The sequence below is a fragment of the Chelonoidis abingdonii genome, chromosome 3, assembly GCF_003597395.2.
Source record: "Chelonoidis abingdonii isolate Lonesome George chromosome 3, CheloAbing_2.0, whole genome shotgun sequence".
Taxonomy (NCBI): domain Eukaryota; kingdom Metazoa; phylum Chordata; order Testudines; family Testudinidae; genus Chelonoidis; species Chelonoidis abingdonii.
The window spans coordinates 163,752,926-163,768,134 of record NC_133771.1 but is presented as its reverse complement, the minus strand read 5'-3'; the positions used below and the strand labels follow the sequence as shown (position 1 = coordinate 163,768,134).

Sequence of the window (15,209 nt, the reverse complement as noted above, 5' to 3'; positions counted from 1 at the left end):
ATTAAATTTCATTTGCCATTTTGTTGCCCAATCACTTAGTTTTGTGAGATCTTTTTGAAGTTCTTCACAGTCTGCTTTGGTCTTAACTATCTTGAGCAGTTTAGCATCATCTGCAAACTTTGCCACCTCAGATAAGTCAAAACTAGAAATACAACTCCATTCTATTTTTAAATGTACCCTCTTAAAGCCAGTTTAAAAATTGTATTTCTTTCCATCAAAAAGAGATTATAAATAGTTTTGAAATATCTTCTCTCTGCAAGGTATTTAAAATACCCTTCCCACAGGTCCCAGTGGGTTTCTTGAAGTCTACACAGCCAGTCTAAAAAGAACTACAACTTTATTTTTCCACTGGTTTGGTGACCAGATGACAAAAAGTGGAAACAGAACTTTTTGAAATTAAATTGTATTACACAGTGACCTTCAGTGCCCCACATATCTGCAAATTGTCATTCTTTTCAATTTTTCCAGTGTGTGCCTGCCCTATTATTATAACAACAACAACAAGATTTAGTAGTCTACAAAATATATTGCACAAATACCAAAGTACATGTAAAAAGCTTAAACTATAAAAATACAAAACAGAGATGGAAGATAGGAGAAAGGAGCACAACCGAGAAAGAAAGCGATCAAGGGGTAACTACCGTGTTTTGACAGTCTATCTAATGGGAAAAAAATCAATAAAATTGTACTATCTCCCAAGTACACCACAATCTAGGCCAGGGGTCGGCAACCTCTGGCACGTGGCTCACCAGGGTAAGCACCCTCGTGGGCCAGGCCAGTTTGTTTACCTGCCATGTCGTCAGGTTCAGCCAATTGTGGCTCCCACTGGCCGTGGTTCGTCATCTCAGGCCAATGGGGTCTGCAGGAAGCGGCGTGGGTCAAGGGATGTGCTGGCCGCGGCTTCCTGCCACGCCCATTGGCCTGGGATGGCGAACTGTGGACAGTGGGAGCCACGATTGGCCAAACCCTCCAGATGCAGCAGGTAAACAAACTGGCCCTACCCACCAGGGTGCTTACCTTGGCAAGCCGGGTGCCAGAGGTTGCTGACCCCTGATCAAGGCACAGTCAGCCAATTGATTTCTTGTATAGATCAGTGAGCCAACATAAGGCATTTGTCAAACTAAATAACATTACATATAAAAAGTGTTAGAAGTATTTAGGTTGCAAAGGTAAGCATACAAGTTAGAAAATGATAGATTTATGATTGCTCTTGCAACCTTAGTTCAGCATCATGGTGTGTCCAACCTGTTCACCAAATTAGGCAGGGGCCATTCGGATAAAATTGTATGGGGTCATGTAATTAATGGTCATAACCATACCCAGGAGGCCAAATTAAGGTTGCACGGACTACTGTAAATCTGACATTTTCCTTACTTTTCAGTGCTTGACTTTGCTAACTACGTAATATCTTTTTAATTTAGTTTTTTGTAAGTCATGTCCTAGGATGTTTAAAAGAACAAAAGAAAAAAAAATTCTGTTACACAGAACTGCAGTAACCTCTTCAAGGTTTGAATCCTGAGTCTTCTGCACTGTAGCACAGACTTCTACCACTTGAGATACAGGACTAACTACATTAGCTGGAAGTGGGGTATTGCTGGCATCATGTACAAAGGTTAACTTTTACTCTATGCAATTTAAATGTTACACAAGCAAACGTTTATCAAACATACTATGTTAAAATAATTTAAGCCTCTAAAACAATTTATTTACAACAAAGATGGTTTTACTACTATAATTTATCCTTTCCTACTTTTCAATAAACTGATGATATCTGTGGGCTGGTCTACACTGAAAATTTACATCAGCACAGCTATGAAAAATCCACACCCTTGAGAGATATAGCTGTTGACTTAATCCCCAGGGAAGACTGTGTTAGGACAACAGCAGAATTCTTCTGTCAACCTAGATACCACCTCTCCTGGAAGTGGGTTAACTAGAGCGATGAAAGACCCCAACTGTCACTGTAGCAAGTGTCTACAGAAGTGCAGCACTGCAGCTGTGCCACTGTAACATTTTAAGTGTACACATTCCCTAAATCAATTGTATTTGTTTCAGTACTGGGGAGGGGGAGGAGGGGGAGGAGATTTCCCATAATAAGGGCTGCATTCCAAACAGGAAGAAAGCACCTGAAGGATAACAGGGTTATAAGGAATTGCTAGCATGAGTTTGTCAAGAACAAATCATGCCAAATCAACCTGATCTCCTTCTTTGACAATGTTACCGACCTAGTGGACAGGGGAGAAGCAGTATATGTGATGTATCTTGGTTTTAGTAAGGCTTTTAACGCAGTCTCACATGACATTCTCATAAACAAACTAGGGAAATGTTGTCTAAATGAAATTACTATAAGGTGGATTCAAAGGCACAACTGGTACAAATACTGTACTCAAACCCAATAAGGTTCACTTTCCTTTTGTTTAAAGAGGACAGTAGCTTCACAAACTCATCGAGATACCTAGGGCATGCAACTTGGTTCCATGGAGTACAGACTGATGTTATATGCAGACAATGTCCATTTGTATATAGCCAAACTAGAAATCACTATTCTAACCCTCCTATCACCAATTCAAAAATTTGGAGCAATAGCTAGTTAAAAAATAAATCGGGAAATATCAAAAATATTGCAAGTCTCCTGGTTGTCATGTCATGTGGCTTTTTCTTAATAGAATTTCCATAGGCAACCTGATGTAATTAAGTAAGTACCAAGAAACTTTAACAAACTAGTGAAGATAACTTTAGATCGTGTACTCTTTCAAATAAGTAATGATACAAATAAGTGGCATCTTCTCTCCCTGAGCCTATCAAGAAGGTCAATACAGTAAAAATGAATATTCTGTTTAGGCTCCTCTATATTCTAAATGGCCCATCTGTATATACCCCTCTGTTTCATTTTTAAAAATTTACTAACATTTTTAGAGCATTTCTGCGGGGCCCTGGTCAACACACATGATTATCATTTGAAAACCTCCAGCTCCCTAATGTCCAAGAGTGGTTTATGCTCCCAGATCTACAAAATTAGTATTACCCTTTCATCATGTCACAGATGTCAAATTGGTTCCAGCATGCTAACACCCTTATACTTACCTGGCTGGAAACTGAACAGGTATTAATGCATCCGCCTCCCCTGTGGGTCTGCTGAGTTTTTCTTTTTGTCTGACAGAGAAAAATAGGATGCCTGCAGCAGTGGCTGCACAAAGGGTCTGGGCTGTCCTAGTTAAGAGGTACACATTTAATCCTTGCTGTGCTCCAAAAGCACCTATCTAGGGTAACCCAGACTTGAAGACTGGGAAAAAACTCGGAGAAACTGGAGGAACAGGGGTATGATATAGATTTCTAACATTCAAGAAACAATATGACCTGACACTCTTAGTTGAGTGACTGTACTAACAACTAAAAGACTTGCCAACTTATCGGTTTGGTCTGGATGCCCTAGGACTGCCACAGGACTCAGAGTTACTAAGAACCACTGGAATGTTTCATACATTCCCCAGGCCCATGTCCACTATGTATGCTTTATTAATGAAGAGGAACTCCAGCAGTCTGGGGGTAAGTCTACATTACGGAATTATTCCAATTTTACAGAAACCGGTTTTTTAAAACAGATTGTATAAACTCGAGTGCATGCGGCCACACTAAGCACATTAATTTGGCAGTGTGCATCCATGTACCGAGGCTAGTGTCGATTTCCAAAGCGTAGCATTGTGGGTAAATATCCCATTGCTCCCACAGTCTTCCCCGCCCATTGGAATTCTGGGTTGAGATCACAATGCATGATGAAGCAAAAACAGTGTCGCGGTGATTCTGGGTAAATGTCGTCACTCGATCCTTCCTCCGTGAAAGCAACGGCAGACAATCATTTCGTGCCCTTTTTCTCTGGATTACCCTGGCAGATGCCATAGCATGATAACCATGGAGGCCGTTTAGCCTTTTTTCACTGTCACTGTATGTGTACTGGATGCTGCTGACAGACACGGTACTGCAGTGCTACACAGCAGCATTCATTTGCCTTTGCAAGGTTAAAGAGACGGTTACCAGCCCTATTGCACCGTCTGCTGCTTTGGAAATTGGCGATGACAGTTACCAGTCATATTGTACTGTCTGCTGTTGTCATGGGTGCTCCTGGCTGGCCTCGCTGAGGTCGGCCAGGGGCGCACGGACAAAAATGGGAATGACTTCACAGGTCATTCCCTTCTTTATGTTTTGTCTAAAAATAGAGTCAGTCCTGCCTAGAATATGGGGCAAGTCTACTAGAGAACCAGAGAGCATAGCTGCCCAAGGTCAGAGCCCCAGATATCCGCAGAAATGATGACCTGCATGCCATTCTAGGGGTGCCCCAGCAACAACCCCACCGTTGTTCCTTCCTCCCACATCCCTCCTGGATACCGTGGCAGTTATCCCCCATTTGTGTGATGAAGTAATAAAGATGCAGGAATAAGAAACACTGACTTTTTAGTGAGATAAAATGAGGGGGAGCAGCCTCCAGCTGCTATGATATTTCAGGCAGGATATCTCCATTACTCATTAAAGGGTGGGGGGAGGGAGAGGAGCACAGCCTCCACTGCTATGATAGTCCAGAATCTCCATTAGACATGAAGGGGGGGGGGGAGAGGAGCTCCGCTCCAGTTGCTATGAGGGACAGTACCAGCCCATTGCACTATTCTGCAGGACTGAATCTCCAGGACACAAAGTTTAAAGAAGTGAATGACCAGGAGTATTCCATTTTTGCCCAGGTGCCCCGGCCGACCTCACCGAGGCCAGCCAGGAGTATTCACAGGATGATGACAAGGATGGCTGTCAGTCTTTTGTACCATACCGTCTGCCACAAGGAGGGCAGGGGGAGGATGCTGCTGTTTAGCGCTGCAGCACCCCTTCTACCAGCAGCATCCAGCAGACACACGGTGACATTGAAAAGGCAAGAAAGATTTTTTTCCCCTTTTCTTGGAGGCAGAGGGGGTAAGTGATGACATAATCCCTGAATCACTGGCGACAATGTTTTTGACCCTTTCGGCATTGGTGACTCAGCAAGAATGCAATGCTTTTCGGAGACTGTAGGAACTGTGGGATAGCTCGAGTCCTCAGTCCCCCTTCCCTCCCTCCATGAGCGTCCATTTTGATTCTTTGGCTTTCCATTACACTTGTCACACAGCATTGTGTTGAGTCCCTGCTGTAGCTCTGTATCATAGCCTGGAGATTTTTTCAAATGCTTTGGCTTTCGTCTTCTGGAACGGAGCTCTGATACAACAGATTTGTCTCCCCATACAGCGATCAGATCCAGTATCTCCTGTACGGTCCATGCTGGAGCTCTTTTTGGATTGGGACTGCATGGCCACCCGTGCGATCAGCGCTCCACGCTGGACAAACAGGAAATGAAATTCAAAACTTCATGAGGCTTTTTCTGTCTACCTGCCCAGTGCATCCGAGTTCAGATTGCTTTCCAGAGTGGTCACAATGCTGCACTGTGGGATACCGCCCGGAGGCCAATACCGTCGAATTGCGGCCACACTAACCCTAATCCGACATGGCAATATCGATTTCAGCGCTACTCCCCTCATCGGGAAGGAGTACAGAAATCGGTTTTAAGAGCCCTTTATATCGATATAAAGGGCTTCGTTGTGTGGACGGGTGCAGGGTTAAATCAGTTTAACACTGCTAAATTTGGTACAAATGCGTAGTGTAGGCCAGGCCTGGAGTTCTTTGTGAAAGCATGGGAAGGGGAATTATCAGAGCCCTTAGAAGTACCCCAATGGCAGAGCATATTATAGAAATTTAAAAATGCTTGTGTGGATCTCAGGCTATGCTAGAGCAAAAGATTTTATTCAAAATGTATTGGACTCAACAGAGGTTGCACGATCAAGGAGCCTTGTCCTCTGATGTTTGTTGATGCTGTAGTAAAAAAAAATAAAAAAAAAAATAAAAAAAGGAATCCTGATATATATATACTAGGAACTGTCCAATAGCTAGGCAGCTGTGGAAACAGGTAAACTCAAGAGTGAAATTAGTTGTTGACTTCTGCAACCAAAACTCAGTTGAAAATTATAGTCCCAGGTTACGTACCTACATGCTGGTTTTATCTCCACCACTAAGGACTTGTCGACATTGGCAATTTACAACACTGCAACTTTCTCACTCAGGGATGTGAAAAAACACCCCCCTGAGCACAGCAAGTTTAGCGCTGTAATGCACCAATGTAAACAGTGCCCCAGGGCTGGGAGCCGGGCTCCCAGAGCTGGGAGCTACGCCTCTCACTGAAGTGGTTTTTTTAGAGCGCTAGGAGAATGACCACACAAGGCACGTTCAAGCATGCAGCAGCAGCACTTTAGCGTTGCCAGTGTAGATGAGCCCTAAGATTTTGGTTCAGAAATTTAACAAAAGCGGAGGAGTAGGCTTATAACCAGAATAGAGCAGTGGTATTCAGACCTTCTGCATTAGCATCAAAAGAAATAATTATTCTCAGTCTCAATGAGCTATTCTATGATTTAGAAGAAATTTTGAACCTGATTCTTTACACATTTGGACAAAGAATGCTGAGATAGTTCAAATAATGCCAGGGTTCCATTGCACCTACCCTTTCCGCCTTTTCCCTCCCTTTTCCTGTATTCTCCCCCTTTTATTTATTTATTTGTGTCTTTTTTTGGTTACCTCCAACCCTAACATGTTACGCCTGTGTAATACTGTCTGATTTTGTGTTGTATGGTCTTCCGGCTTAGACCAGTTGTGAAGCCATGTAATTGCATACATTTATTGGATATCCTTGGAAAAAGCAGTTTTGGGTAACATATACAAGTTGTAAATCAACTATCTTTTTGTATTTTTATTTGTTTCTTTATGAAAATTCATCACAACTTTTTTAAAAAGAAGAGTAACTGAGTAAAGTCCTCACAAGCAAGTGTATGAACACTAAAAACATTTCTGTAGTCTTACCTCAGCTCTCTTCAGCATCTCCCATTTATTCAGTATTTTCATGGCAAATACCTTATCTGCATTTTTCAGTTTTACTACTGCAACCTGGAAAACAGAAATTGCAGATGAATAACCTAAAATAGGAAAATAAATGGTTGCCAGAATAATCCCTTTTTGGAAATATGTAGACAGCTGAGTTGCTTTAATTTATTTTTGTTGTGATAGGATTTTGGACTCTTTGATTTATAACTTCACTCTCCGTACATGATGCTGTACCAAGCATTCATCATCACAAACCATGAAGAGTAATTTCACAGCTGTCCAGGGTATTTGTTCTGTAAAAGTTCTTAACTTCCCTTTAAGCCTCCACTACATAAAAGTATATCCTCCTCCATTACAATAGCTGAACATAGCTGAAAGATGGTACATCTATCAGTACTATACTTCCTTCCCCCTCTATCCTATTACTGCCATATCATCACTGGATATGTTCCCAGAACTTGGAATAGTTACTGAACCCACTCTCTTCTATCACTGAACTAAATGGCTGCAGCGGCAAACAAGAAAGAGCTCCTGATAACGTAGTAGTCAGGTCCCAAAACCAAGGAATATTAGAATGTCAGCGGGTACAATACATTATTTACTGGAGATTTGCTATAGGATAAATCTTCTAGATCCATTTCAATGAACAGGGGCAGCTATAATAAATAAAAATAATTAAGCATAATACTCTGCACTCCTATACCATTTTCCATATGAAGCTCTCATTGAGGTCTCTTAATACTCCCTTAGTTCATGGGGGTGTAATCATCCCCATTTTCTGGATGGGAAAACTTAAAAACAAAGACGTTCTGATTCTTACTTAACATTTACATTAGGAGTCACAGGTAAATTTGGCACTCTACTAAGAGAATAAACCCAAACTCCTTGTCTTGAGGATTTTACAATCTAGATTAGATACAATATGACAAAAGCCAGGATGGGATCATATCAAGAAAGAGGCAGGGCAAGTGGGAGGTGGGGAAGTTTATACAAAACAAATGTATCATTTTTCTTGTTTTCACAATGTAGGCATCATAGATACAGTCCTGAGTTCCCTAGTTCAGATAAGACACAAAAACAAAGGAAGTCTGAAGCAAAGCTAACAACATAACCCAGGACTCCTAACCTCTTGAGCCACAAAATTAACCTTCAAATATGAAAAGCTCAGTGCTTCATAAATTTTAAAATCTATACATCAATCTACCCCAATTCCCATTCCCTTGCAAAGAATGGCATACTCTCAGGGCCTAAGGAGAGAAAAGATTGTTTTTGTTTTGGTTGCAGACCAGGATGTTGTCTCACAGATTAGCATCATCTTTACCCTGTAGGCTAGTGACACACACACACACACACACACACACACAGTTATACATGGGTTGAACTCTATACTTTCTCCATCTCTTTCACATTCAGCAACCTGGCTACATGCCAGAGAAGTAATAACAGGAAAGAAAATGCAACAGATGCTGACAGCTTGATGAAGGAAATGTCACACAAGGCTCTTTTCAACCCTTCTTCAAAGATGGCACCAGCTGAAATAGCTTCATCAAGCTAGTATAGGTGCATGTTGAACTCCATTTACAGTTCTCATTGATGTCTAAAGCAGAAACATACTTTCTCTCGCTAAACTATAAATTGGGTGGAACAGCTATTAATTCCCAGAGGTGCTGTGGTACATTAATCAGTCCTGCCCTCCATCACATCCCACTCCCTTGTGAAAATAAAATGCAATTCAAGAAAAAATGAAAAGAGGAAAAAATACAAAGATCTCAGACCTCGCTATTAAACTAGTTTCCAAACTACATTTTTTAAAGGCTACCCCCAATAAAGGTCAGGTATATGAACCTAGTTTCCCATACAAAGATTCATTCCAAAAATATTGATTCCAAGGCTAGAAAGGACCACTATGAACACCTTCTCTGACACACTGCAAAACCAGGCATAGAACTTCCCCAAAATAATTCCTGTTTGAATCACAGCAGTTCTTTTTAGAAAAACTTCCAGTGTTGAGGTAAAAATGGCCAATGATTGAAAATCCACCACAGTCTTCAGTTTAGATGCATATTCATAAAAGACTTTCATGTTCAGACTTAGGGTTTCACAAGACTTGCTCAAATTTGGTACTGAAAAAAATTTAGATTCCTTGTCAGTTTCATAACTGTCTCAGGGTTCTAAATAGCAGTATTGAAACTTACTAGTTTCAGTTTCACTCTTTGCTTCTTGAGAAATCTATGAGCAGTACCAAAGGCAGTGGAGCTGGATGTCTCACTCAAGAAGACAACACTGCATCAGTTTATATTTTTTTCATATTTGGAAGGTGACCTTTACAACCATAATGGCTAGGAAGTTTCTCTTTTGTTTTAAGAAGAGGTTAAATTTTGCAGAAATTAATGAGTTAAACTCCTTCATTTACCAGAGAACCCTTCTGCTTGGCACTAGTAAAAAAGTAAGTGTACTTTTAAAACTCTGTCAAGGAGTTAGATGCTTCCAAATTGGCCCATAATAGTGGCTGTTAACGATCCAAGGCCTAAGCAGGTCTGCTACAATTTTCAAGGAGGGCTAAAGGAGTTAGATCTCCAAGTCCCACTGACTTTCAATGGAACTTAGGCCCCTAACTCCCTTTCATCTCTTTGAAACTCCCAACCATTGCATGTAGAGTGATTCCTACCCCAGCTAACCTGGGAAACAAGAGGGCATTTATTGTCAGTTTGGGTTTTTTGGTAGCTTCTGTTAGAAAAATACTTGAAGAAGCAAACAGAAACATGCCTACATACAGTGTAGAGATGAGAAGCCTAGCTAATGAGGGGCAGAAGCAGTTTGACAGCATGCCAGGGAGCACTGCTGTTTGTGGGAAATATGTAAAACTGTTGGAAGAATGAAAGAGAAAATAAAATCCAACTAAAACCAAAATGTTTACATCAGCACATACCAAACATTTTTCAGTGGCCTGCTCACAGGAAAAAAAATAAATTAAAAAAAGTTTAAATGTCCAGTTTTAATAAGTTCCAGGAACCAGACATTTTATGATGAAAAGAGGGGAGTTCTCTCTTTCTTTGACAGTTAAAAACATTTTTTGAGGATAGCAGGGCATCAAAAAGGCCCATTGTGTATGTGTTTGTGTGAATATATGCATTACATATCCTATCTACACACACACACACACACACACACACACACACACACAGTGTCTGTATAATGTTTCAGAATTTTATTTTAATTTTGATTAGAAAAATAGCAGCCTTGTTGATTACTACTTGAGTAGCACCACTGTGTTTCATGTTGCACAATGCATAGTAAAAGCAAACTCTTTAGACCAAAAAGCTTACCACGTAACTTGATAGACAACACAAAATACAGTACACCCAAAGGAAGTTACTCTCCATAGCCAACACAGTTTTAAACATGACTTCGTACATGATGCAGACAGAATAAGTTTCATCTAGAGACATGGTAGAAGATTTACATAAAATAAAGGTTATACGGTTGCTTGGTACAGGATTGACCATGTCTAGTAGAAAAATATGTTGTGTTTTTAAAAACATGTTAGCTATCCATGTTTTAACTAACACAATTTTAGACAGAACAATTTATGTTTAAAAACATGTTAACTGGTTGTGACCAACCCTATGAGTTGATCACAACCTGCTAACACATTTTTAAAGATGACATCATAGCTTTTAAAGCCAGAAGGGACCATTATGGTCATCTAGACTGACCTGCTTCATAACACAGGCGTGACACACTCAGTGCCCCAAAAAGACACACTGTATCCCATATTCACCATTGGTGATATAATTATATGTGTCGTACAAAGTATGCCTTGTGAGGTATCATTTTAAAAGTCTTAATCTGTTGAACGTTAATATCCTGTTAAGTGGTATGTGCTACCATTGTATATGAAATGATGAAGTTTTGTTATGTATGTGCCACTGAAACATGTTCTGAGGTTGGAAACACCCAACAATCAGCCTTTCAGGTACCGTAACTCCTCATTTATCCTGGTTAACGTTGTTATGTCGCTGATCTATTAGAGAACATACACATTTAAAGTTGCACAATATTTGCTTATAATGTTGTTTGGCTGCTGACTGCTAGTGGGTGAGAGCTTGGAACCAGAGTGGGCCGGCAGCCCCATCAGCTCCCCTCTAGTTCCTCCCACCCAAAGGTGAGCCCCGCGGATTAGCAACTCCTCCCTCTCTTCCCGTACCTCCTGCCCACAGCAATCAGCTGTTTCGTGGCATTCGGGAGGCTTGGAGGTAGGGGGGAAAAGAGGGAAGAATGAGGATGTGGTGCGCAGGCTCTCCCTCCCTCCCCGCGCCTCCCGCCCGCAGCAATCAGCTGTTTTGCAGCAGTCAGGAGGCTGGGTGGGAGCGGAGGAGCAAGGGATGCAGCACGCTTGAGGGGAGGGAGTGGAGTCAGGGTGGACCTGGGGCAGAGCCAGGGACTGAGCACCCCCTGGCATTTTGGAAAGTTGGCACCTGTGCAGTCGTGCATGTGCCGTATGGAGGAGGAAGTGGTGCACTCCAGCAGGATAGTATGGGTTCATCATCATGTTCAGTTTCTGATGGGAAGTGTTTGCAGCCGCTGCCATGCATCTATTGTCTCCTCTCCCTCTTGCCTCCTCGGTGCTACCTTGTAGAGTGTGACGCTACATTAACAACGTGTTAACTCTTGAGGGCTCAGCCGTGTGCTAGTTCATCATTTAGCAGCAAAGCATTCCCTGGGAAACATCTCACCTGATATCAACACGGTTGCTTTAGGAGAAACTCAGGGAGCTCATGGCCAGGTTCCCAGACAATCCTCTGATTAGAACTTGTTTAAAACATACTATATATAATGTCTTGTCTCGCAAAAAAGTTTTCCCTGGAACCTAACCTCCGCACCTCACTGACATTAATTCTTATGGGGAAATTGGATTCGCTTAACATTGTTTCACTTAAAGTCGCATTTTTCAAGAACATAAATACAACGTTAAGTGAGGAGTTACTGTACAACAGTAAAAAGGCCAAATAGCCCACTGAGAAGAACACAAATGCTCACATGGATTACACCAGGAAGTGTGAACAATGGAAACCTCTCAGAGATAACACTCCACAATGGGAACTGGTTGACTCAGGTCAAAGCAAAAGATCTTTTCAGCAAGATGGAATAAGCTATAAAGGGGGAAGTGACATCACCACTAGGCCTCACTCGTCACACAAGGGAACACCTGCAAACACATGAGGGACAAAAACTGAACTGGAGGACGTGCTGGTCCCAGGCAGGAAGGACGGAAGCCTGCCTATATATGGAAGTTTGGTGGATTGTTTGTACTATTTAACAGGGTGAAACACTACTTGAGTCAAATCCAATCCATAATCTGTTTTGACCTGTTTGCTATTATTTATAATCACTTAACATCTATCTTATATTTTACTTAGAAACAATGTGGTTTGAGTGAAGTGCTTGGGGAAAAATCTCAGCTCAGTTAACATAGGCTTGTGTATTGTCCTCTCCACTTTGAGGGAGGGTCAGACTGGGAAATAACTCATATACTGGTCAGGCTTTTGACCAGGGCAAGACGGTACAGCTCTGGGGTCCTAGGCTGTGGAGCTGGAGGGTGAGATGGCTGGAATTGCTCTACTGTTAGTTCATGAGTGCTGGTGGAGGAGAAGCTGTCACATAACTGCTGCTAGGTGTGTCCCTGCCTATGTAAAGGTTTGTGTGAATACAGGACCAGGAGCAGTCTGCAGCTTGTCACAGCAGCAAAGTGTGAGAGGGAGCCCAGACTGGTGAGACAGGGTTCAGCAGCACCCCAGTTCCAGGTTGCACCCTGGGGGGCGTGAGGGGGGGAGGAGAGGACCCATCATAAGGCCACAGAAACTTACCCTGTGTTTTCTGCATCAAACCCATCACCTCTTTTTGTGCTATAGCACAGAGGTTCTCACTCTTGTTCTTTCTGAGGCCCCTCCAACATGCTATAAAAACTCCATGGCCCACCTGTGCCACAATAACTGGTTTTCTGCATATAAAAGCCAAGGCTGGCGTTAGCAGGTAGCAAGCAGGGCAATTCCCTGGGGCTCCATGCCACAGTGATCCCACGAAGCTACATTGCTCAGACTTCAGCTTCAGCCCCGAGTGGCGGGGCTCTGGGACCTGAGCTTCAGCCATATGCGATGGGGATTCGGCTTTCTGCCCTGGGCCCTGGCGAGTCTAATGCAGGCCCTGCTTGGAAGCCCCCCTGAACCCTGCTCTAGGCCACCTAGGAGGCCCCAGATCCCTGGCTGAGAACCACTGCTATAGTATCTCTTTTAGAAAGATGCCCAATCTTGACTTAAACTGCAAGTGATGGAGAATTCCTCTTGTCTGATGCCCTATTTCTCTTCTTCAAGTCACGTCAATAACCTAGATTACAAATTCCTCAACGCAAGGATTGCGTCTTTACAGAGAAAATAATGTGATATTTGTGCCTAAAGTGCTATGTAAAAGTGTTAAATAATAATAGTTAATAGGCAGTTGTGGAACCACCTAGAGAAGTGTGCAAGGAAAGCTTAACATAAATTTCTTCCTGCTTTATACAAAACACAGGCAAATGAGTGCCTGTCATTTATGATAAGATTCAGTTGGAATGCTGAAAGTTAGTTGCAGTATTAGGGCCCTGTTCTGCTGCCATTCCACAACTAGAATTGCTACAGAGATGGCTCATCACAGAGTTTCTAGGTTTATTATTCCAGTCTCCAATGAAGAAGGAGGCCCATATTTCAAACTTACACTGTGGGGTATATTTTATCATGGGGACTGAGCCCTTCCATTCCATTAATATTACTGGGAGTTGTGCCTGAATCTTAGTGCACCATGCTAAAAATGTACAGAAATGTACAGAAATGTTAAAAATGTACAAAAATGGTGCAGAAATATTTTTTTTCTTATAGATTAAGAGCGGATTATAGTCAGATGTAAAACAACATGTCAATTACACTCTCAAACTGCTTGGGAGAGTTAGCGGAAAGGTCCTAAACAACAAAGCTGTTGCCCAGTTTCAGCATAGCTTGTTAACATTTCTTTTTACTGAAAGCCAAAACATTAAAAAAAAAAAAGAGAGAGAAAGAAATTCCAGAGTCTTTTTAAAAGACACTTTTATGCATTGCTCTCCAGGAACATTGCATGGAGTTACCTGGTTACTGTCCTTTATGGAAGACAGGTGTCAGGAACTAAATAGGTTGATGGTATCCCTTTAAGGAAGATTAAAAAAAAATACTAAAGAAAGTCTAGAGCAGGGGCTGGCAACCTTCAGCATGCGGCCCATCAGGGTAATCTGTTGGCGGGCCGCAGGACATTTTGTTTATGTTGACCGTCCACAGGCACAGCCCCCTGCAGCTCCCAGTGGCCACGGTTCGCTGTGCTGGCCGCTGCTTCCTGTAGCTCCCATTGGCTAGGAATGAAAAAACGCAGCCACTGAGAGCTGCAGGGGGCCATGCCTGCGGACGGTCAACGTAAACAAAATGTCTCGCGACCCACCAGCAAATTACCCTGATGGGCCGCATGCTGAAGGTTGCCGACCCCCAGTCTAGAGCCACCCTATGTGCAGAATCTCCATATTAGTGCCTAAAGCTGACAGTAGATGAGGGTGGAGAAAATTATGCTTTAGTTATGAGCTAGAGAGTGTAGTCAACTGAAGCAGGAGCAAAAGGGAGTAGAGTTGGGCATCTGCCAATATGGGCTCCCCTTGATAATATCTTACAGAAGAAAAATTACTTTCTGTGCATCAAGCTGAAAGGTGTCTGCAAAGAGAAACTGAATACAGCTCCCTAGATCTCCTTGGATGCAAGGGCTTATAGGCCTGAAACACCTTCCAGTTCTTCAGAGGTAGAGAGGAACACATCACCCACTAAGAGGGAACTCTGACTCCAAATGCAAAATTTCCTGATTCCCACAAAGATAGCCAGTGTAGAAGATGATTTAGGATTCAATACATATGGTCCTGAGAATAGATTGCAGAGAATAAAAATCCTAGTTCCTTTAACATAGCCCAGTGGAACCACAGTTTAAATAAATGCAATGTACTTGCTCCTGGTAGCATTGCAATGTGTATCTGCTGTGTGATGGTTCTCACCAGGGCCGGTGCAAAGATATTTTGCGCCCTAGGCGAAACTTCAACCTTGCACCTCCCCCTCCCCTCAGAGCATCACTTATTATAAACTTTCAAAAATGAATACTTTATAATGTGGCATTGTTTATTAGAATTAAGACATGTTCGGCTTGAAAATTTATTAATTTCATTATTTAGT

The 15,209-nt window shown here is 42.2% G+C and overlaps 1 protein-coding gene across 4 annotated transcripts in view; it reads right to left on the bottom strand.

Annotated features, from left to right (window-relative positions):
- CDC42BPA (CDC42 binding protein kinase alpha) overlaps positions 1-15,209 on the bottom strand; it is a 346,923-nt gene that overhangs the window by 216,758 nt on the left and 114,956 nt on the right. For all 4 annotated transcript variants that reach the window (XM_032798238.2, XM_032798237.2, XM_075064288.1 and 1 more), the window contains exon 3: positions 6,922-7,005. In XM_032798238.2, the coding sequence (XP_032654129.1) occupies positions 6,922-7,005 (84 nt within the window). The remainder of the gene's footprint in view (positions 1-6,921; positions 7,006-15,209) is intronic.